This window comes from Notolepis coatsorum (genome assembly GCF_963971535.1).
Source record: "Notolepis coatsorum genome assembly, chromosome: 2".
NCBI classification, from domain to species: Eukaryota; Metazoa; Chordata; class Actinopteri; order Aulopiformes; family Paralepididae; genus Notolepis; species Notolepis coatsorum.
In genome coordinates this window covers 58,844,734-58,870,683 of record NC_140166.1, presented here as the reverse complement: position 1 = coordinate 58,870,683, position 25,950 = coordinate 58,844,734, and the positions used below count along the sequence as shown (strand labels likewise).

General features: G+C 43.1%; 1 protein-coding gene across 1 annotated transcript in view; it reads left to right on the top strand.

Annotated features, from left to right (window-relative positions):
- Positions 1 to 25,950, top strand: part of pcsk6 (proprotein convertase subtilisin/kexin type 6) — a gene marked incomplete at its 5' end in the record, with an annotated part of 408,343 nt that overhangs the window by 86,252 nt on the left and 296,141 nt on the right. Inside the window, 2 exon segments of the mRNA XM_084308170.1 lie at positions 11,993 to 12,165; positions 14,595 to 14,807. Of these exon segments, the coding sequence (XP_084164296.1) occupies positions 11,993 to 12,165; positions 14,595 to 14,807 (386 nt within the window).

Here is a 25,950-nt window from a genome sequence, read left to right as displayed (position 1 = left end):
CATCATTATTGTTATTGTTATTATTAACAATATTATTATGATGGTTGTATCAACCCTAAATCTGAGTTGGGGGGGGGGGGGGATGCAATGCAGACAAACAGCTGCATACAGTACGACCATTTCACTCACATTTGCCCATTCGTTTTTGGACACATCACACACCATCGGTGTGTGTACTGTATGTGTGCTGTCATAGCTCCACCTACAGGCCTAATGGAGAACACCAGGAGAACACCAGGATGTGAATGGAGGGTGAATGTGAGGTATATCGTGTAAATATGTTTTCATTGATCGCAAGACTACACTGTAAAAAAAAATAATAATAAGTTACCAGAACTTAAAAATATTGAGTTCAATTACTGTGCATTAAGGTTTTCAGTTTTCAATCCATAATAAGTTAACAGAAAAATTTGTACACAACCACATTATTTCAACCTAATAAAACTATGTTTATTGTCATTGTTTTAAGAACATAAGTTGACTTGGTAATACTCACATTTTGAGAAAAAAAATGGCTTTTAACATGTGCAATGTTCAATGAAATAGAAAAATAAATAATAAAATGTGTTGATTAATCCCACTGAAAAAAAAATAAAATAAAAAAATTAATTCATTCAATGTATTTCCAGCTAAATTGAAATAATAAACAAATAAAGAGTCTCAATTAAATATGTGGTAGTAAAAAGAACCTGTGGGAGGATTTCAACAAGATAAATGCGACAACAGTGCAAAATATTTCACTATAATATTTCAAAGCAAAAAAATAAATAAAAAATTATAATATTTTTTTTCATTTTTTTTATGCTGCCCCCTGTGTCTATGAAAATGCCCCCGCGTGCCTATGCAGGCACGCGTGCCTAGGGTTGCCTACCCCTGGTTTAGAAATAGCAAGTATAGCATAAGGATATAGAGTAAAAACTGTATATTGTATAGTAGTGTACAGTGTGCCCAGTGCCTTAATTCATAGCTAACATTTTATTGCATTATCTCAGGACTTTAACATGTCTATTGTATCATGCCTATTTTATTACCTGTTTATTATGTCTATTTTATTATTGCACAATCAAAGCGGGCATGGCCACCCGCATTTCACTGTATGCCCTGGTATGTATGTGACAAATAAACCTCTTGAATCTTGAATCTTTCACAGGCCTTTCTCCTACCTGCCCCCCCCCCCCCCCCCCCTTTGTGTCAGAATACGTTATAAGGTGACCTCACAGAAGAGGTCAGGGTCGTTGACTCAATTCTCCTGGCCAGAGAACCATTGAGTCCTCTACCAAACTCCTAAACTAATTCATATTTGATTTACCATGTTTTAGCAAATGCATTTGCATCGACCAAGATGGTTTGACCGAGCGCCTTCTTTTCCACGACACAGGGAATAAGAGACAGACTTGGTGGATGATCTGACGGCACCCAGGTCGTGTTGGTTTATCAGGGTATGTGGACATATTACTGTCAACACAGTACGTATTATGATCAATATTATTCAACAAAGGGAGCGTATGGCCTACCGTATATGTGACTTGTTTCTTAGGGTGGATTCTTCTCTTTGATTCCATAAAGACGGGTGGGGGTTGTGTGGGGGAGGTGAAGTGCTTTCTCCTCTCGTCATGTCGAGGTTTTCCTAATGAGAAAAGTGTTTCAAGTGGCTGCTGTCACATTCCTCTCTCCGCCCAGCGGCTCTCTCACAGTCCTCCTCCCCAAGGCGCTACTTCAAATTATTCTCCACTGTCGCTTCTGAAATTAAACACCGACTTCGACGAGGGAAGTTTGAGTTTCTCCCATGTGTGTCACACAAAGCCGGAGTTATTCTCTTTATCTCAGACGGTGGGAGGGTCGAGAGATACCATGTCGAGACCGAGTCCCGAGCAAACCGAATCAATGCACTTAAGAGAACTTAAGAGAACCGTAATGTATAGACCTGCTGCATACTGGAATTGTATACCTGTGAAAATAATGATTATCAGCAACAACATTTTTTTTTTGTATTTTAATTTTTTTTTGTATCTCTCTTTCTCCGATTTTCTCTGTTTACTCCCCGTCCCAATTTAGTCGTTGTGCCATTTATTTAGTTAGTATTGTATTTGTGGTTGGAGCCTTTTTGTGTTGAGATTTTTAAGATATTGAGAATGTACTTGAGCTAAAGTGTTTCTTATGTTTTTATAATTTTTTTGTATTACTCCAATGTTGTAAGTTATGTGTTCGGACCCCAGGAAGAATAGTGTTTCACCCATGGGTGTAGACCAGGGGTCAGCAACCTTTTTGACATGAAGTGCCAGTTTGAAATATAATTGTAACCAGTGATGGGAATAACGGCGTTATAAATAACGGCGTCACTAACGGCGTTAGTTTTTTCAGTAACGAGTAATCTAACGGATTACTCTTCCAATCTTAATAACGCCGTTACCGTTATTAGCTGCTGGCCCAGATGGTATAACAGGACGCATACTTAAGTCCTGTGCCAACCAGCTAGCCCCTGTGTTCACCGCCATATTTAATCAATCCCTGGCGGAGTCAGTGGTCCCTGCCTGCTTCAAGATGTCTACCATCATCCCTGTACCGAAGAAACCCTCCCCAACATGTCTCAATGACTACAGACCGGTGGCACTCACCTCTCACACCTTAACCGTCTGTAGTGTGGTAGTGAAAGGGTTAACCTTCTGTAGTGTGGTTGTGAACGGGTTAAACCTCTGTGTTGTGTGGCAGTGAAAGGGTTAACCTTCCGTATTGTCGCAGTGAAAGGGTTAACCCTTTGGTACGGCGGTAGTGAAAGGGTTAAAGAAACGCCTCAGACTGTTTTTAACTTTTCCTCCAGTGAGACATTTATTGTCGGGGCTACGGAGGATCTATAAGTCCACAAAATGATCCTCCGGCAAACTCCCAAGAATTTATTCATCCAGATAAAATAAAACGTTTTAGGGTGGATTGTTCTGCTTAATCCCATGAAGAGGGTGGGGGTGGGGGGGGGGGGGGGGTGTGTGAAGGAGGTGAGCTCTGTGAAGTCCCCCCCCTCTTCGTGTTGAGGCTTCCCTAATGAGAAAAGTGTTTCCAGTGAACGCAGCTCCCATGTGGCTCTTGTCACATTCCTCCATCCAGCGGCCCTCGCCGTCCCCTCTCCTCCTCGAGGCACGATTTCAATTATTCCCCGCTAGCGCTGCCGAAATAAAGACTGACTTCTTCTACAAGGGAAGTAATTGATTACCTGAGGGGCAGTGAGTGCTGTAGTGGGTCCATTTCAGACATTTGTTTTGTAGTAGCAGCAGCTTGCAGGTTAGCTCGTTTATGTTGTTTGCATGTTCCTCTGGGAGCCCGGGGCTGTTATTCTCACTACAGCGTGTCACGCTGCAAACAATGTGTTGAGAGTTGGAGCCCTAGCTGGAGCTGCACAGGAGCGTATCCGGGAGGGTCATCAAGGAGAAGCCGCCTTTTCTCAGTCCTTGCCCCACAATGGTGGAACGAACTACCCACCCCAGTTAGGACAGCCGAAACCCGTCCAATCTTTCGCCGTCGACTAAAGACGCACTTCTTCAACCATTATCTGAAATAATCTAAATAAATAAAAAATGTCTAACCCTAACTAACCTTACTGTCGTGCACTTGTCCTAATAAACTAACCTACACTGTAGCACTCAACACTTTGATGAACATTGTTACTCAGCTGATAGAGTTGTACCCTTCCTGATGACTTGTCGTACAGAACTTGTAAGTCGCTTTGGATAAAAGCGTTTCAGCTAAATTACTAAATGAATGGGAATGGAACCCCTACAGCCACACAACAAGAACACAAACTATTCCGACCAGGATTTAAACCTGAATCCACAATATTGAAAGTAAAAAATTAACTAACAACTGGGCTACTAGACAATCACTACCAACCTGTATTGTCAACATACTGGCTTCAGCCAGCAAACCGGAGATGATTGTGATCAGTGGAAGAAATACAAGATAAAAGAAAATAAAAAGCTTTAAAAGCGTGTCATTCTTTGCAGCACGTTCAGGCTGCTGTGTTTTCCCCTCTCCTAACGACGAAATGTCAGCTTTTATAATGGAAGAGTGGGATTTGATGGATCCTGAGATCTTTTTTAAGAGGTTTTCAAACTTCATTTGATCTGTGAAATTGTATTTCCCCCCACAAGTGTGTCGGGGAAAGATGCCCTCGGATTGTCAAACAGCCATTTCCTGCACATCTCATCCTTCTCCTCCTGCCAGAGAGACAGCATCGCATCGTGCTGTCTGAGGAACGCTAACTGTATTCTAATCTAGACTCAGACAGCCACCAGAGGATACTCCGACAGACAGCGAGAGACGGAGAGAGAGAACGAGAGAAGGAGAGATGGAGAGAGAGAGAGAGAGAGAGAGAGAATGCTTTGACAGAGAGGGGAAACGTTGACAGATGGAGAGAACCGAAGAGAGGAGAGATACTGAGAGACAAGGAGAAAGAGAGAGAGAGGGAGAAGGGAGAGAGAGAGGGGAGAGGGAGACGGCAGAGAGAGAATAGATCTCTCCTCTTAATGCCTCCTCTCCCAGAGCTCATCAGGAGACACTCAACAAACATCAGTGTTTCCCTTAAGCGCCCAGAAACAACCCGAAGCCTCTTCCTCATCTTCTCTCTTCTTTGTCGAGCTCGAAAAACAGCGCATTGAAGTCATTTACATTCAACTATAGCAGGGGCCCCGTGTGCCCGAAGGCCCTCGATCAGAGTAATATCTTCATTAAAAAAAAACGCTGATTATCTCCCACCTTGGTATTCCTCCTGTGTGTTAGTTAGGTGGGAGAGAGAGAGAGAGGGACGACGGGGCTGTGGCTCGAGGCCAAAGCAAATGTTGTTTAGACAGATTGTGCCTGATCTGACTTCACAGCCCCCCCCATCCCCCCCATCCCGGACAGGCTCTGCTTGAGGCGATCCCGGCCTCCTCCGCACGCGCGGCCCAGCTCAGGGCCCATAATTAGCCGTATGCATATATACATGACTCAATGGCCCCACCGGGGGAATGGCCATGTGAAATCTGTTTGCTCGGCTCTATTTCGGGAAACCCTGAAATCAATTTAGCTATGAAATGGAGCTTGTAGGGCGAGCAGGGCCTTAAAGAGATCCATTGATTTGCAGCATTTTCCAGGAAAGTGTTTAAAACATCAAATGAGGGGGAAAAAGGTAAGAGTTCACTTCGGCTGAGAAATAGTCTATTTACCGTTTTATATTTAGACCTGTACGTGTGATCCGTGTCGTTAAGAGTCGTATGTCTCTGCCATGTGGTCCTGTGTGGCCCAGTGGGTAGAGCAGGGCATTAATCCTGCCAAGGTTAGGGGTTCCATTCCCTGTGTAGTTCAGTGGGTAGAGCAAGGCACTAACATTCCCTGTGTAGCTCAGTGGGTAGAGCAAGGCACTAATCCTGCCAAGGTTAGGGGTTTCATTCCCTGTGTAGCTCAGTGGATAGAGCAAGGCACTAATCCTGCCAAGGTTAGGGGTTCCATTCCCTGTGTAGCTCAGTGGGTAGAGCAAGGCACTAATACGGACAGGGTTAGAGGTTCCAATCCCTGTGTAGGTCAGTGGGTAGAGCAAGGCACTAATACTGTCAGGGTTAGGGGTTCCATTCCCTGTGTAGCTCAGTGGGTAGAGCAAGGCACTCATACTGCCAGGGTTAGGGGTTCCATTTCCTGTGTAGCTCAGTGGGTAGAGCAAGGCACTCATACAGACAGTGTTAGAGGTTCCATTCCCTGTGTAGCTCAGTGGGTAGAGCAAGGCACTCATACAGACAGTGTTAGAGGTTCCATTCCCTGTGTAGCTCAGTGGGTAGAGCAAGGCACTCATACGGACAGGGTTAGAGGTTCCATTCCCTGTGTAGCTCACTGGGTAAACATTGTCAAACTACTTGACAAAGTAGTTTAAATATGTCCTTACTCACGGAGTAGAGTGCACAGAGTAATAGGGAGGTGTCTTGATTTATTGTGATGTTTCTTCTTGACTTGTTTAAAGAAGACGTGTCCGGCCCATGGGGACATTAACGTGTGTTGTCGGGCCTTACAAATACATTTTATTTTATTTTATTTGATTTGTGTAGTCTGACGTCACTTTAGTTTCCCGCACGGTCCACTCGTATAGGGATTTATCATTGGGAAAATGTATTATCGGCTATTGTAACAATTCTGCCTCATGAACATTGGCAAGCTTTCCATTTTTGCACAAAATAAGTTCCCTTCTATCACTAACATTATTGTTTAAGCATTTTTGGTTGAAATACAATTATACGTAATTATTTTACGATTCATTGCTAATTGTTTCATGTTGAGCTATAGATTGTGGATGAATACACACAGAAAGGTACACGATGCCAATGTTCATGCTTTATTTGTTTTAAACGAGATGATTTATCTGTGTCGATGTGTCCATTGGAAATACATTGCAATTTCAAGCAAGGTGGACCGGCTGGAAACAACAATGACGTAACCACTACACCTCCCTATATAGGTGCACACAGGCATAACTGACTTTAAAGGTACACTCTGCAACTCCTCTAGGCAAAATAGCCCCTCTTGGTACTGCACTTTGTTTATATTTCTTATTTTGGTTCGATGTGTGGGTACAGGGGGTGCTATTGCTGGCATCACCTCAGGCTCTGCCAAGAGCGGTCTGGAGAAATTGTTATTATAATAAGTCCCTCTATAGCTATAGTGATACATGCCTTTGTCACCACTCGCCTCGACTACTGCAATGCCCTCTACACAGGCATCGACAAATCCCTGCTCCGCCGCCTACAGCTGGTGCAGAACGCAACTGGTGCAGAACGCCTCCTCACCAAAACAAAAAAACATGACCACATGATCAGCCCAGTTTTGGCCTCGCTCCACTGGCTACCTGTTCATTTTAGAATAGATTTTAAATTAGCCCTAAATGTTTTTAAATCACTAAATGGCACGGCTCCTCCCTATCTGTCCGAACTCCTGCACCGCCACACCCCCCACCGATCCCTCAGATCAGCTGACCAGCTGCTATTGGTGGTGCCTAGAACTAGGCTCAAGACTAGGGGAGACAGAGCTTTCTCCACCGCAGCGCCTAGACTGTGGAACAGCCTCCCCCTCAGCGTACGGGCCGCCCAGTACTAGACCCCTGGCCCTTCTATCCTATACCTGTTTTTATTACTTTCATTGCTTTACTGTGTTTTAATCTTATATCTTGCATCATATTATTTTGTTTTTATCAACCTGCCTGTGAAGCACTTTGGTGCCTGGAAATCAGTGGCGGCTCTGCCACTAGGGGCGCAAGGGCGCCGACCCACCTGCTGCCAGCTGCTGTTAAATCAGAGAAGAAGAAAATAAAACTTTTTCGTTTTTTGTTTTATAGCCCTATAAATAATATAAACATGTTTAAAATGAATAATATTTACTCATTTTAAGTATGTTTGTATTTCCAAGTGTTTGTATTTCCAATGCACAATATAAAGTATTTATCTCAAATAAAAAACACTCGTTTTCCTGAGCAGGAAGTGACATCACGTTCTTTTTTTTTTTTCGTATTTCTCGCCCAGGCTAGACGCGATAGCGCTCTGAGTGCGCGTCACAGTTTGATCGCTGTATCCGTCACAGCCAATCAGTGCATAACGCGTTGTGCGTTGAAATATGACTATTATGTTGGAATCCGGGCGCGATTTGAAGCGGTCTAGCCAGTAGCGTCAAGAATTTCTGTAGCCGCATTTCGCGGAGACGCTCTCTGATTGGCCGACGCCAGTATTTTTTTCCGTAGCAGAATTTCACAGAGACGATCTCTGATTGGCCGAATCCAATTTCTAATGTTCCAATTCTAGCTTATTCCTACGTTGGTTTCTAGGTTGGTCCTAGGTTGTTTGTCTTAGAGCGTGCCGTGACTGCAAGTTCTTTAGACTGTTAAGCTTAGGCACTCTTTCAAAGTTGGTTAAGGTTAGAGTTTGTCTTAGAGCATGGCGATAGAACGCCAGGTAGTTTGCAGTCTGTTCGAGCGGAAATGGACAAAGGAATGAAGTACTTGTGTTGTGGTGCTGCTAACTGCTAACAAGCTAACACTTGGCTAACAAGCTATATGGCGGATGCAGTCTGGACACAGTGGACAGTGGATTATACACTTTATCAAGGCAAGCCCTGGACGTGTCAACTAAACAGTGAGTCTCTCTCTCTCTCGCTCTCTCTCTCTCTCTCTCTCTCTCTCTCTCTCTCTCTCTCTCTCTCTCTCTCTCTCTCTCTCTCTCTCTCTCTCTCTCTCTCTGTGGTTAACGTTAACGTTTGAAATAGTTTTTTTTAGGAGCAGTACTGTTAGGCTACTGCTGGCCATTCATGAAGCGAGACATTGCTGATTGTTTATTTATTTTATAACACAAGACTATGACTACCAACTGCCTAGCCAGCCGTGTATCAATCTTGGATGCAATAATAACGTTACCACACTGACTGTGTCGATGGCTCATTGATTTAACTACTGCAGCTCTCTCGGATTGAAAATATGTGGATTATGGCTTGTTCAATATCGTCTATGTTTGAATGAATGAATGAATGAAAACTTTATTAACAGATTGCAGAATGGGTACAATACAGTACAGCTCAATACACACAATTGTTAAGGGGATGCAGACCAGAGAAAGACGTTTGTCTTGTTTACATCAGGGTCCCAGATTTTCGATTCATATCGATAGTTTAATAGCTAGCCTTGGCTCGTTTAACAATGTGCAAAATATGTGTACAGCCCTGTACTCATACTGAAGTTATTCTTGGTATATAATAGGTCTGATTGTGTAACGAATCGATTCCACGTCGCGCTGTGTGTGAGAGAGAGAAGGAGAGAGGGAGAGATCTGCCTGTGTTTGGAGACGGGGCGAGTTTTGTTTCTAACTTTTCTATTTATATATTGTGTTTCAAGTTGTGAATTAGAGTCTAGACTATATTTTATTTGACTGGTTGTGTGTTGTTGTAGTAACAGCTGAGCGACTCGTTCATAAGAGCCGATTCATTGCCGTGAGCGTGAGTCGAATCGCTCACGTCTTGCCATGAGTCTGTTGCGTGGTACTGTACAAGTATGTTTGCAAAATGTTTGGTATAGCGCCCCTAGTGGCGAAGCACCCACCGGCCGCCACTGCTGGAAATGTGCTATACAAATAAAATTGACTTGACTTGACTATAGCTATAATGTGGGTGCGACAGTGGCTCAGGAGGTAGAGCGGTCATCTGGTAATCAGACGGTTCCCGGTTTGATTCTGGCTCCTCCCGGGCAGCGTGTCGAAATGTCCTTGAGCGAGACACTTAACCCCTAACTGCCCCCGATGAGCAGGTTGGCACCTCGCGTGGTCGCCTCTGTCGTGAATGTTGAACTTGTAAGTCGCTTTGGATAAAAGCGCTATATAAATGCAGTCCACTTATAATTATATTGTCACCAGACAAAGAGGGCGTCTTACAGTTTTTCTCAATTGCTTTGGTGCATTTCTCTGATCAGAATTAAAGTTCTCATAACTGTTAGTGCATTTCTCAAAACAATTAGTACAAACTACAAAACCTAGGTGATAACCTGCAGAAGCGTGTCACTTGCTCAAAATGGATAATTCATTCCTCAAAAGCAAGTATTCATGTCAATGAAAGTGTCACTGTCATCAAAATGAAAAGTCCTGACACCATTGTTTATAAACAAGATAGTCAAATGGCTTTGTCATGTTTTCGTTATGACAGTTCACTCTGTAAGTGTTTTCCAATGCAAAAAAAGTCAGATCTTGGTGACACTACCTGAAAATGCTCAAGACAGCACTATACACTATTTGCACAGCCATTTGAAATCTACAGTTACACATTGCTGTATTTAGTGAGGTAAATGAGTACAAGACACGTATGTTTCACATTTTTTACTGCATATGCTCTTTGCAATTTTAATTTGTTCACAGCATTGTGCAAAAGAAAAATACAAACTAATTTACAACAAACATAAGAAACACCCTTTGGCCTTTGGGTAGAGCTGTGCACAACTGTAAACAATATTGCAGTACATATTGGAACTGAATTGGAACATACAACATACACAGTACTGTAAATCATTCATTCACATCCAGACGTTCCTGTCTGTCTGGCTATTGGATTCAGGAATGGGGAGTAGGGAGGGAGATATTCCACCAGCATCCTTTCATGTGCTGCAAACCACTGTGTGACCAGAATTGCGTGGTGAAAACGCACATTATCCCATACAACAACGTACTTGGTCAGATGGTCGCCATTTAGACCCCTCTCATTCTCAGGGATTATGTCCCTGTAAAGAGTGTCTAAAAAAGTCAGCAGATGTTGTGTGTTGTATGGACCAATGCGGGGCATATGGGTGAGGACGCCGTTTTCTGAGATGGCTGCACACATTGTAATATTCCCTCCTCGTTGACCTGGGACATCAGTGGTTGCTCTCTGTCCAATGCGATTCCTTCCACGCCTTCTACCTTTTGCCAGATTGAAACCCGTCTCATCAACATATATGAATGTGTGCAGCGATTCCCTGGCATCCAGCTCCATTCAGGGGAAAAATTATAAAGAAATGTATATAATTTGCTTGACAGATTTTGACAACTAGTTCAACATATTAGTATGTAATGACTCAAGCAATGAAATGAGGACTATTAGTTTTATAGGGAATGACTATTCAGCAGTCATAAGTATAGTTCATTTTGACTGAGATGACCTAAGCAAATGATAATGTTATAAAACAGCAGAGAATTGTATGAAAGCAATTGATGCATGTCCAAAAGCATTTGCAATTTGTTCGGAGGAATGAGAAACTGCTACTATGATGTGCACAAATTACAAAATGTTGTGGAGGTTGAACTAACAGTTATGAGAACTTTAATTCTGATCAGAGAAATGCACCAAAGCAATTGAGAAAAACTGTAATGATTGCCGGAGGGGAGTGGGTGAGTGAGTGAGTGAGTGAGTGAGTGAGTGAGTGAGTGAGTGAGTGAGGGAGTGGGTGAGTGAGTGAGTGAGTGAGTGAGTGAGTGAGTGAGTGAGTGAGTTGGTGAGTGAGTGAGTGAGTGAGTGAGTGAGTGAGTGAGTGAGTGAGTGAGTGAGTGAGGGAGGGAGGGAGTGGCGAACGCCAGGTCGTCTCATAGTTACCGCGTGAGTGTGTTCTGTCACCATAGCGACGCCAATCATTCCAATGTCTGTGTGCCAGACTAAAAAAAAAAAAAAAAAAAAAATGTATGATACTTTTAAGGGCATTTTTCCTTTATTCAACAGTACAGTTGAAAACGACAGGAAACATGGGGGGGAGAGAGAGAGAGAGAGAGAGAGAGAGAGAGAGAGAGAGAGAGAGAGAGAGGAGAGAGAGAGAGAGAGAGAGAGAGAGAGAGAGAGAGAGAGAGAGAGAGAGAGAGAGAGAGAGAGAGAGAGAGAGAGAGAGAGAGAGAGAGAGAGAGAGAGAGAGAGAGAGAGGGGATGGAAAATGCAACACGATGGCCTACACCAGGACCCGCTACACCCCCAGTGGCGCTCCGGTTACACACTTTCACATTCAAGTATAAATTCTGCTTCAGTCTTGTCAAATAGAACCCCCACAGTACACACACACACACACACACACACACACACACACACACACACACACACACACACACACACACACACACACACACACACACATACACACACACATACACACACACACACACACTCAGCGAACGCCAGGTCGTCTCGTAGTTACCGCAAGTGTGTTCTGTCACCATAGCGACGCCAATCATTCCAATGTCTGTCCACCAGACTTAAAAATAAAATAAAATTATGATACATTTTAAGGGCATTTTTCCTTTATTCGACAGTACAGTTGAAAATGACAGGAAACATGGGGGTGAGAGAGAGAGAGAGAGAGAGAGAGGGAGGGAGGGGATGAAAAGGCAACACGATGTTGTAATTACAGGGCACTGTGCACCTCGAGAGCCCCCCCCCCCGGACAGACGTTGGACGCCCACAGGACTCAGCCCCCCGCCGTGTGTCTTGTGTTGCGCTGCAGGGATCCGGATGCTGGACGGGGACGTGACGGACATCGTGGAGGCCAAGGCTCTGGGGATCCGACCCGACTACATAGACATCTACAGCGCCAGCTGGGGGCCCGACGACGACGGGAAGACGGTGGACGGCCCCGGGCCCCTGGCCAAGCAGGCCTTCGAGATGGGCATCAAGAAGGTTCGCTCAGGTTTCAACAACACACACGCTGCTGCTACCGCTTTAAACTATCACTTCAAACAATCACTACAAAATGGAAAAGTCACTTTAAAGGAATGAGGAATAAAAAAGCCACTTTAAGGTAGAACCGATGTGGTTCTTGTATATAGTATAGTTTAGATATAATAAGTATAGCGTAATGACAGAGTTAAAATTGTATATTGTATATAGTAGTGTACATAGGACCCAGTGCCTTCTCAGGAATTTAGCATTTCTATTTTTATCATGCACTTCTTATGTCTTACCTGTTTTTATTTTACATTTTTTTTTCTATTTTACTATTGTATTATTGCACAATCGATGCAGGCATGGCCACCCACATTTCACTGTATGCCCTGGTATGTATATGACAAATAAACCTCTTGAATCTTGATTCTTGATTCTTGAAGTTTTCAAGTTTTGTTTTATTTGTCACATATATAAGGTACATTACAGTGACATGCTTGGTTCTGTATGAAACCCCCGGGGTTGTGCTTCATACAGTAAAAAATAAATAAATAAAAATAAATAAAGACCAAACACTATACAAAATATATAATATACAAACTAAAGTACAAAATGCAAAACAAATGCAAAAATGCAAATCTTTTAGTAATAAATAGATACAATGGTGTAGTGTTAAAACGTGTTTAAAGTGTCTAAAGTGTCTAATGAATGTTAACACATTGATTGCCAGCCATGGGGAGCGCTAAAAGCCTCCGTATGCCAGTGTCCACTTCAATGACAGAGCTCTCATATTTGCAAACGCATAAACTATGTCTTAAATGATGGCTATGTGTCTAATCTGGCCGTCGCTTATCAATGACTTGTTTGCAGTCAACATTGTCGAAGCGGATTGTTTTTTAATCGGTTCATTTCCGTTTTATACCATTTTGAAAAATGCTTGTTTTTTTTTGTTTCAGGAAAATATAAAGATTCTGTGATAATCGCCCTTTACTGGAATATTCTGGAATACACAAAAAACATTGTAATTTTTCGGCCTATTTATGAATCGTTTTCAAATAAACGCTAGATTATCGATAGTATATGTGTACTTATGCACGCTATAGAAGCGAGCTGAAAAATCGATTCTCTCATTTCCTGATCAGCACACACACACACGCGCACACACACATATAGGGCACACGTTGATATCTCTGTGAAAAAAGTTCTGATTATCCTAAGACTGGTAAAATAGATTCCTTACCTCAGATCAGATGTTCCTGATCGCCATTCCAAATATCGATAGCGTTTATTTATCCAACGCTGGGTACTGGAAATATGTATTCCACGCTGTTTTGGGGCTCGGCAATGAATCCGATCCTCTCGGCTGACTTGCCCGAGAAGTAAAATGAGGAAGCAGGATTCCCCCCCCCCCATGTGTTTCATTCAATCTATTCCAAAGGGGTGCAGTACAACAGGGAGAGACGATAGGGGGCGGTATTTTCCCAATAGAGCTCAGAGAGAGTTTGCAGCACTAACGTGAGACTAGATTGATGAAATATGAATTAAAATCGCTAATTTAAAAAGAAAAGCGAGATTTATCGTCGCTGGCACTCAACGGTCGGCATGAACTAACGAGAAATATCGTCGCTGGCACTCAATGTGTTAAAGGTGAGTGTTTAAAGTGAGTGTGTGCAATGAAACCGCTTTTACCACAGTCAATGTGATCTCATGAATGGCTTTGTTACTTGTGCTAAACTTTCACTTGTGTAAATATCTAAACAAGCCGATGTTCACCGACAGTTCTTCTACTTGAGTAATACGACCGTTTCCACCTCTGTAACTCATGTGCCACGTGTCCAACAGCACTCACTTCCAAGTTGCATTCAGGAGTCGTTCCAGACTAGAGAGAGCCGGTATAGACTTAGGGGAACTTGTGTATTCAATATCGCAAAGGCAAGGACAAATATAAAAAAGTCGATGTACCGGTATATCTGTTAAAGGGACAAAACTATGGAATAACTTTGACAAAGAAGTAAAAATGTGTAGTTCGCTAGAAACTTTTAAGAAATTACTCAAATATAAGGTGATACATAAATATAAAAGCTTATTATTATCCTAATTATATTTGATCTATAACATAAATAGTGAAAAAAATAGTGAAAATAGTGAAGAAAAAAAAAAGATAAAACATATATATAAAAAAAGATTACATAAATAAATGTGTATACGTTTTGTACATAAAACTATGAAACTTTTGTAACCTTTGCTAAATGATGTACTGAATTATGTTTATTTTTTGTATTTTTTTTTGTGTGTAAATAATGTAATGTAAAAAGGGTAGGCCTCGGCTTCAGCCTACACCTTTTCGGTCATTTAATTAGTTTCAGTTTTTTTTTTATGTTCTACTACTATGCTTTGTAAAAGAAGACCGAAATAAAACCATTCATCCATGTGTCGCGCTGCAGGGCCGCAAAGGCCTGGGTTCCATCTTCGTCTGGGCGTCGGGCAACGGCGGGCGTCAGGGCGACCACTGCTCCTGCGATGGGTACACCAACAGCATCTACACCATCTCGGTGTCCAGCACCACGGAGAACGGGAACAAGCCCTGGTACCTGGAGGTGTGCGCCTCCACCCTCGCCACCACCTACAGCAGCGGGGAGTTCTACGACAGGAAGATAGTGAGTACCAAATCAAATCAAATCAAATCAAATCAAATCAAATGTATTTGTAAGGCCCGACAACACATTAATGTCCCCATTATGCCTGTGTGCACCTATATAGGGAGGTGTAGTGGTTACGTCATTGTTGTTTCCAGCCGGTCCACCTCGCTTGAAATTGCAATGTATTTCCAATGGACAAATCGACACAGATAAATCATCTAATTTAAAACAAATAAAGCATGAACATTGGCATTGTGTACCTTTCTGTGTGTATTCATCCACAATCTATAGCTCAACATGAAACAATTTGCAATTAATCGTAAAATAATTATGTATAATTTTATTTCAACCAAAAATGCTTAACAATAATGTTAGTGATAGAAGGGAACTCATTTTGTGCAAAAATGGAAAGCTTGCCAATGTTCATGAGGCAGAATTATTACAATAGCCGATAATACATTTTCCCAATGATAAATCCCCATACAGGTGGACCGTGCGGGAAACTAAAGTGACGTCAGACTACACAAATAAAATCAGATAAAATCAAATGTATTTGTAAGGCCCGACAACACACGTTAATGTCCCCATGGGCCGGACACGTCTTCTTTAAACAAGTCAAGAAGAAACATCACAATAAGTCAAGAAACAAAACAAAAACACCATGAAGTCCAAAAAATGTAAAATAAATAAACTAAATAAATGCAACACTCCCAGACAAACTCACTAAAAACCTAGCAATAGGAAAAAAAGCACCACAGGCAATGTGGAGGAGAGAAACCTTAGAAGGGCCGTTCAAGCGGGGATCTCCCTTCTTAGATGTCGGTGATAGTAGTGTTGCAGTAAAACAGGTGAGACAGTTGGTAAGCATGCACTCATATGTGTAATGAAACACAGATAAGTGCCAGACACTGTCAGTGTCAACTAGAGCTGACACAGAACCAGAACCTTAACCCTAAAAGTTCCAAGACAGGAAGATAGTGAGTACAAGCAGCACGCCGTACTGTGCTTAGTGTCGCGGGTGTTTTGTGGCAGTGGTGCGAGCGTTCATACTGTAGCTCCGCATGCATGGCACGTTTGAATAGTCAGAACAGTGGGACAACATTGGGATACCTAGAGGAGTGGTCGGAGCTTGCCATATAAAAACCATGTCATCATTTTCATGATTGTAATCCATGTCCTGGTGGTTAATATCAGGGGAGGGAACAATAGAGGACACAGTAGGATAGGTATTTCCCCTCTGTTGCATTCTCGCTTGTAGTTAAAGGAACACGCCAACATTTGGGGAAATTAGCTGGATGAATGGAAGCGGACAGTGCCGGTTAGCCCAGGCCTTGTCCAACTAACACCTCTACGAGGAAATAGCCAGAATGAAGAGCACGTTCAACCTAAGACTCCCCCCCCCCCGCCCCGACACAGCCATCAGGCTCTACAACAGTGGTGCCCAACCAGTCGATCGCGATCGACAGGTAGATCGCGGGCTGATTTCAAGTAGACCTTGATTAACACTTTAACCGACGAAAACGCCGGAACTCGTCATTCCTAGCCATGCTCATTCTGCCGAAGACGCCGTAACTCGTCTTTGATGTCAATATTTCAAAAATCTGTCATCGAAATCATATTTCCTTTCCGGAGCCCTGAGACACACTGCTGATCTCCTCTCAACTCTCTAGCGGTTCAAGAGTGCCATCTGGTGGCCGATCGGCAGATTGCCAACCGGATATTAACCTTTGAACCGGTAGTGCTCATCCATATGTGGTCCGGCCACTCGCTATCGTTAGAGAGACTCCGTCTTGATACAGTGAACATCGATCGGTGCAAATAACTCGAAAAAACAACATGATTTGGACGTATATACTATTATACAACCTGGAAATGGATCGGGCATTTCTACATCCCATAATAGAAAAAATTCTGTTCCACGCTCATCTGCCAGCGGCGCGAGGAAGCCACGGTAAGATTCAGCGTTATATTCTAACGTGTTCCATATAAACTGCTATGATGAACATATGACCCACTCTGGATGAATCATCTAACGCTGCCCACGGAATTATAAACGATCCCCCGCCCATCCGGTCATCATCAGATGATACGTAGAAACTTCTAGAAGCACGTCCATTTGAAATTTTTTATCTCGCACAGATTCCTACCAAACTGTATTTGATCATCAATATAATGCATTTAGGGCTATAAATCACGTTCTGAAGAAAGCTGCAGAAAACGATAAAAACATACTTATACTTTAGACCATATTTTAGTATGAATACTGTATGTGAATGAAAAAGTTTAACGTTGCTACACCCTGAACAATACATATAGGACATTGAATGGGCCATAATAATGGCAATTTAGCAATAGAATTTAAAAAGTTATAGCCCTGCAAAGAAGGGGAACTTCTCCATGTTAAATAGGGCTGGCGAGGGATGGTAAATTATGAATTTAACCCCGGCGATTAAAGTGTTAATAAAATTTGATTATAAAAAAAAAAAAAAAAAAAAAATTTTGCTAAATCAACTCTTCCTCTCCTTGTTAACTACAACAAGCAATGCTGTTTGTTATTTAAGATGAGGTCGGACTCGACACTGACAGATTTGTGTTCATTATGCTGCTTTTATAAAGCCTCAAATGACGGCTTACAATATACAATTTTGGCTGGTAGCTCTCGGGCTAGGTGGTAAATAAAAAAGTAGATCTTGGTTCAAAAAAGGTTGGGCACCCCTGCTCTACAACAAAGGGCTTGGTCGGCCGGTTGTGCTGCCAGAGCTATCACTGTCACAACTCGGGACTTGAGAACTAGAGACTCACATCACCGACTGTCTTGATTCTTTGCACTAGAGACTCATATCACTGGACTCTTACCACTGGACTATCTTGTGTTCGTACTTTTTATATTATTATATTGTATTTGTATCTATACCTTAAAGGAAGACTCCACCATTTTGGGAAATTAGCTTATTTGCCATCTACCCTGGAGTTAGACAAGAAGATACATACCCTTTTTCTTCTCTGTGCACGCAGTAGGAGTAGGAAGACGTTGGGAACTATAGGCTAATGGAGGAACCTACTTCCAGTGACTGACGCTAAGCTAGGCTAACGGTGCACGTCTTCCTACTCCTACTGCATGCACAGAGAAGAAAAAAGGTTATGTGTCTTCTTGTCTAACTCCAGGGTAGATGGCAAAATAAGCAAATTTCCCAAAATGTTGGAGTTTTCCTTTAAGTGTATCAATAGTGTATATAGATACTGGACTGTATAGGACTGTGAAGATATGCATCCCCCACCCTGTACCCCCCCCCCCCCCCATGCTGCTTTGACACCCGAATTCCCCCAAGGCGATCAATAAAGGATTATCTTATCTTAACCGGTCATGTCCGCTTCCATTCATTGTGCTAAGCTAGGCTAACATGCAGCCAGCTAGCTTTCTACTGAACGCACAGAGAGAGGAAACTGGTCTCTATCTTCTTGTCTCTCTCTGGAGAAGACGGTAAGCTAATTTCCCCAAATGTTGGCGTGTTTGTCTGGAAGTTCTTACCGTTTCTCACGTATTCCAAGGTGTCCAAACCAATGTCCTGGACCGTCTCATGTCTCTGTCACAAAGGCTTCTTGCAATCTTTACTAATACTATACAGGCAGAGTGTGTTTGCTGACCTCTCCTCTATCATGAGGGCAGCTGGACACACACACACACACACACACACACACACACACACACACACACACACACACACACACACACACACACACACACACACACACACACACACACACACACACACACACACACACACTCACGCACACACACACACACACACACACATGCACACCTATTACAATCAATCATGTCAAATAGCCCAAACAAATACATACAAAAGCAAATTCATGGGTGCACATGCAAGCACACACGTACACATTACAATCAATCATATGAAATCGACCTGGCATACACACACACACACACACACACACACACACACACACACACACACACACACACACACACACACACACACACACACACACACACACACACACACACACACACACACACACACACACACACACACACACACACACACACACACACACACAGCAATGCATTGTCATGCCGGTCGCACAACCTCTGTGTGTATTATTCACACCCTTAGGTGTGTTCTTCATGATCCTCAACATTATCTGTAGTCAGACTCACCCAAACCATAACCATAACCATATCCACACTGTTACCTTAAACTAACCACAACCCAAACCATAACCACACTGTTACCTTAAACTAACCACAACCCAAACCATAACCACACTGTTACCTTAAACTAAACATAACCACACTGTTACCTTAAACTAACTGTAGCAGGGTGGATTATCCCTGCTTCGTGGGAACGGGTGTGCACAGCCACTGGGTAGCGAGACACAGTAGAGCTCCGTCTGACTGCACCTTCGTCTTTGGGTCTGGAGCGTCAACTGGAGGCCGGCAGTGGGAGTGGATTTACCAACCTGGGCCCTCATTCATCAACGTGTTCTACGCACAGATCTGTGCTTACCCTGTGCGTACGATCATTTCTAAGCAAAGAGTGGGATTCATCAATTTCAACTTGAACTTGACTTCGTGCTTACATCTACGCACAGTTCAGACCTGGCGTACCTAGCGCCCAGTGGTAGAATATATTATTACAACAAGGAAATGAGCTTCTGTGCATAATAACACTGGCATGTTCTGTACGAACCGTAGTTCATTATAGTTCATTGTAAAATAGCAACAGTAGTGTAATTATGGTCAAAACCCTATAAATAGCATTTGGAATAATAGATCTTTCTCTCAGAATGAATGCAGCATGGTTTATATAGCGTTATCGGAATATACAGGGTGTAGGCTACTGACTGACTGCGCTCCGCGTAGCTTGATTGATTGATTGATTGAAAAGTTTATTAACAGATTGCAGAATGGGTACAGTACAGTACAGCTCAGTACATACAATTGTTAATTGGGGATGCAGACCAACTTTCGTCCTGTTTACATCAGGGTCCCCCATTTTCAATTCATCATAAATCATAAAGCTCAACTCGTTATTATTTTGCGCACAGACCGCCGAAACACGGGAACGTTTTGATTATATTTAAAAGGCTTTACGTTAAACGAAACAAGTGGAATTTCGAAGCTGTAAGCAGAATAAGTCATATGAATATAGTGTTCTTCCCCCTTTTTACTGTACAAGAAAGAATAGAAAACGCATTGCAATGACACCATGCAGATAGTGGACAGACTATATGATGGGATTCAAGTTCGCGTTTTTGTTGCTCATAGGCATGCTGTCAGAGTATGATATCTTAATCAAACATTCTAGAACATTTGTCGTCACAGATCATGTCCTAATGGAACATAGGCTATGGCATGGATCGTGATATTGTGTGGACTGTTATTATTACTGTACACCGGTACCACCCATTGTGACAACAGCCTTGTGAGTCCCGCACACAAACATGATGGAATTCAAGTTCATGTATTGAAAGGCAGGCTATCATACATGCAGTGAGATTCATTGTTCTTGTATATGCTCTCGTATTATATTGTTTATATAGGCTACCCAATACTGACATCAAAATAGATTGTAGTATGCCTCTAGAAATCATATGCAGCAGGTAGAAAATTGACGGGAGATCCATCGCGATTTGGAATAGAATTGAGGAGAACTTTAATCCGTGGGTATTAATCAAACAACACGGGAAAAGGCAGTCATATTCCAGCGCGGTCTTTATTAGCCGACAACAAAATAGATGCCTCTAAAAATCATATAGCCAATCGAACACAACTAATAAAGGCATTCATATTACAGCACGGTTATAATGACACACAACCAACGCCAAACAGTGGTCAACGAACGGTCTTTATTAGTATTTTGAGCTGTCCAGGCAGAATTGCAGCAATGGTCTTAGGGAGCCGTTGATATCTGACATCACCGTTTACAAGTCCGCCTTTTATTTATCCCATAAATCATAATACGCGATAGTGTCTTCTTGGTTCGACAGCAGTGAACAATCTTCGTGGAGTTTCTCAGAGTCCCGCTCGGGTCAGTCCATTATTTCACATCCCATGGGGGGTGTTTCCTCATTTTCATGACCATATATGGATAATCATGCACGAGCATTGACGGTAGAACAAAGTGGTATTCATCAACACGGAGGAGCATAGAGCCTGCTTACGCACCGTGTGATGAATCCCGACTTCCCTGTGCGTACACTAGTTCTACATTCCGTGCTTACGTGTGGAAATAGAAATGTTCTACGCACACTATTGATGAATGAGGGCCCTGGTCTGGTACTCTGGTCTTCCTCGCCTTTCCGGGGCGGTCAGCAGTACTCCCCAACTCGCTCTCACTTCCCCCAATACCTCCTTTAACCCTCCCACACCTAGTGACTGAATTGTAAATAAATAACTTAGTTCCTCCCGCAAGCAGTACCCTCCCTCGGTGACATTAGAAACCTTATAGTGGAAAGGGGGAAGTTGGATAGGAAGGGGTTAATTGTATTAACGTTACCCACACCAAAAGAGTTAATAATAGGCTCAGGAATGGACACGCACACAGGACTCCCATCTACGTTCTTTATCCTTATTTGTACTGTTCAGTTACAAATAGTCAATAGTAAAGTGTGGTTCTATGTCTACTTCAGTTGTAATTCCATCTCTTGTAACACTTGTAAAATACACCCACCCATAGAACCAGGTATTGCCGACCCAAATATAATATACTTCAATGTGCTTGACTCATCACCCACGTCTGGGTTAGTACCAGGGATAATACCTCTCTCAGGCTTTACTTATATAGTAGTGATAATACCTCTCTAAGGCTTTACTTATATAACAACAGGTCGGTAACCTCCCCACAGGGAAAGGGTTAAGTAGATGGGAAAATATTATTAAAGAACAAACACGTTATCACACTCAAATAAAATTAAAAAGGTGGGCCCACTTTACCAAACAAAAGTCCTATACTAATGCCGGCATGTAATGTTTATGGGGTACCCCTATGAACTGTAGTTAGCAACATTAGCTTCGCCCGTAGGCCGCGCCACACTGTGTACTGTGCAATAGGATCCTGAGCACCGAAGCGCCAGTGTACTCAACCAAGATGGCGGCCTCGCCGCACAACCACTGTCCGGGTGGTAAGATGGCGTCGAACGCTCTCGTCTCAGGAGCTAGCAAGCTGTGTTAGGCTGAGGGGGCAGTAGCGGGCTGGAGGCGCGTGCTGGGTGATGGCGACCTCTGCTGGACGGGACAAACTCCCGTGCTAGGCTGACGACCGCCGGTGCAGAGCAGATATAGACCGCCGGCGAAGACAGGCTGCTGGCTGCCGGTGCTGGGTCGACGCGCGACAATAATCTGGGGCTACCTTAACTGAAGCTACTCTGTGGGTCCTAGACAGCCCTCCTGCTAGCCGAAACATACAACAACGCAGGGTGCCTCTAACCACCAGTCCTCTTCAAGCCACGCTGGCCGGGCACCTCGCTGGAGGGGATAACGTTAACATAAGCCAACTCTTGGCTATACCGCTTTCTTCTAGGATAACTCGTTGTATCACTAGGGTTGTTCAGTGGGGACATGCAACACGCTACTACGCTTATATTTCTAGTATAACCCGTAATATATTCAAGTTCAATACGTTCACCCGCTTGATCCACTACGGGGCTCTTCCAACGACACGACCATTCAGGTCCAAGTCCAACGTCGAAGAGGCTGGTTCTCTCCACTTCCGTTTCAGTTGACTTGCTTCTCCTCCGTGCCTCTCTTGTGCGCTCCGCCTGCCACCGCCGCCCCCTGCTGGTACCGCCAAGTAGCCCCACAGGAAGAACTGGGTGGATTGAATATGATTCAGTTTACTGTTTATAATCCATATTCCAGCCGGTGAGAGAAGGAGAAACTTGCGTCATTGTTCGAGAGAATATCAATGGAAACTAGTTAATATGTCTTTGTGCACAAAGGGGAGATAAAAGGCAAGTCAGCACTTCTGAATAATAGTCGAATATTCAGGGTGCTACATAACCTTAACCGTTAAGTGAACACAGAGCGTAGATCAGACCAACCTGTCCAGGCAGTGCAGATCAATATGACCCGAGAGATCCAGTGATATCATGTAAAACCTACCACTAAGAAATTGTCACTAAAACATATTTTAGGTTCAACTTTAAGTAGAAAAAGAGAACGTTGACAAGTATTTATAATACATACACATTGTGCAATACAATACAATATGTAAATATATTACATATGACACGCACTTATTGCCCAAAGGTTGACGCCCAGAAACATCCTATGCAGCAAAATAGAAATAAAGAAGGAGAATACAGACGGAAGGAGGGGCCTGTGCAGATAACCACACCTCCACACACACTGCAGTGAGTCTTAAGTGATGATTGAGGGGATCTACTGTATATTGTTTTTTGGATAATTCTACTCATTATACCTTTAACCCTAACCATAACCGTTAACATAACCCTTATTAAAACCTAACTTAAACTCTAAACATAACTTCATAGTCTTCATAGTCACAGTACCGCTCCCCAAAACACAAAATTGGTAAATCCAAGACAAAGCTTTCAGCATCAACGACTACCGCCCTGTAGCCCTCACCTCCATAGCCATGAAGTGCTTTGAGAAGCTAGTGAAGGGCTACATCTGTTCCTCCCTCCCCATCAACCTGGACCCTCTGCAATTTGCATATCGCCCCAACAGGTCCACGGAGGACGCCATAGCCCATGTGCTGCACACAGCAGCATCACACCTGGACAAGAGGCAGGGGAACTATGTGAGAATGCTGTTCATCGACTACAGCTCAGCATTCAATACCATAGTCCCCTCCAAACTCATAGCCAAGTTCAGGGACCTGGGCTTGAACTATGACCTCTGCCAGTGGGTCTTGGACTTCCTGACGGGCAGACCCCAGGTGGTAAGAGCCGGCAACTGCACCTCCTCATCCATCACGCTCAACATAGGGGCCCCCCAGGGCTGTGTTCTGAGCCCCCTCCTCTACTCCCTGTACACACATGACTGCGTAGCACAGCGGAACAACAACACCATCATCAAATTTGCTGATGACACAGTAGTGGTGGGCCTGATCTCTGCCAACGACGAAAGGGCCTACCTGGAAGAGGTAGAGAACCTGTCACAGTGGTGTCAGGAGAACTGCCTCTCCCTGAACGTCAGCAAAACAAAAGAGATGATTGTGGACTTCAGGAGGTCGGGGGTCAAGGACTACAGCCCCCTCAGCATCGACGGGGCACCGGTTGAGAGAGTGAACAGTTTCAAGTACCTCGGAGCCCACATATCCGAGGACTTGACATGGACCACACACATTGACAGTGTTGTGAAGAAGGCACGACAACGCCTCTACTTCCTCAGGCGCCTAAGGAAGTTCCAAGTCAGTCAGAAGATCCTTAGGAACTTCTACTCATGTACAATAGAGAGCATCCTGACCGGCAACATCACCTCCTGGTTTGGGAATAGCACTGCACAAGACCGTAGCAGACTACAAAGAGTGACACGTTCAGCCGAACGCACAATTGGAGGGGGGCTTCCCACCCTCCAGAACATTTACAACAAGCGGTGCAAGGGGAAGGCTAAGAGAATTATTAAGGACTCGAGCCACCCGAACAACTGCCTCTTTGAACTGCTGCGGTCAGGCAAGCGATACCGGAGTCTTAAGGCGAGCACAGAAAGACTCAGAAGAAGCTTCTATCCCCAGGCCATCAGGCTGCTAAACGAACAATAATCACTATGCAACAACCATCAAATGCACACAGCACACACACCCACACGCACACACTCACTCAAACAAACAACACACTACACACTGCAGCACCCACTCTCCACACTTTAGATCACACAAACACACTTACACTTTATATTAATTGATAAAGGATTTGCACTACAACTCGTACACCTACTGTGAATTGTACCTAAATTGCACCTCGTCCCATTTCTCCATTTCTGCCTTGCACTATATAGTATTGTATATTAGTACACTGCACAGTATTGTATATTGTATGGTAACTACGTCTATTCTGCATCGAACATTGTACATATGTCTAAACTGAACACTGTGACCTCATTTTTTTTACTTCTAATTTTACTATGTTATTTTATTTCATACTTATCTTGTCTTGCACAGTCTCTGGAGCGCAACAGTAAGAAGCATTTTGTATAAAAGTATTCTGTACTTCTGTATGACAACTATTAAAGAAACTGAAACTGAACCATCGAGTGCTGTGTGCCATATTATAGGCCTTTTGAGGAATTGAATTTTTTTTTAATACATTTAATTTTTTTAAATTTTTTCAGGGGGCAATGGCCACTGGAATAAAGTAGTTTTTTACATTCATTTTGCAACATTGAACAACATTGAAATGTATCCAACCGTTGTAATGTCCTTTTTTATTTTATTTATTTTTTTACTTTTCTTAATCTTTTGTGAAGAATGAGAATGTTCATCGAACTCTTCGTTAGGAATGTAAAGTGCTCATTAGTTCTCTTCCTTTGTCCCGTGTTTTTCTTTTTTTTGGGAGGACAAGGGGTGAAAAAATTAAAATACAGTTAAATAATAAAACAAATATAATGCTACATTTTTTATTGCTGGACCGTGCTGCTTAGAGCCTTGTGACGAAGAGGACGGTTATAAAAACTCTTGTGAATATCAGAGAGAAATGTTACTTTGACGGTTTGATGTGTGACGGGGAGAGCCCCTGAGAATAATCAGAGAACCCAGAGAATCATCACAACCCCTTTCAAGTCCCGTTGGTCTATCAGCAGTTAGACTCCAGCCGCCCAAACAACAGCCTCTTTGAACTGCTGCGGTCAGGCAAGTGATACCGGAGTCTCATGGCCGGCACAGAGAGACTCAGAAGGAGCTTCTATCCCCAGGCCATCAGGATGCTCAACGACAATAACACTATGTAACACAACCCATCATCTACACTCACTGCACACACATCCACACGCACACACTCACTTTAAATAAACACTCACCTTAACACCCACTTTACTCACTTTAGACACTTTAACACACTTTATATTTAGTAGTAAAGAGATTTGCACTACAACTCATACCTCATTGCACCTTACCCTAAGTTTGTACCTCATCCCATTTCTGGATTGTACTGTATACTGTATTGTACTGTA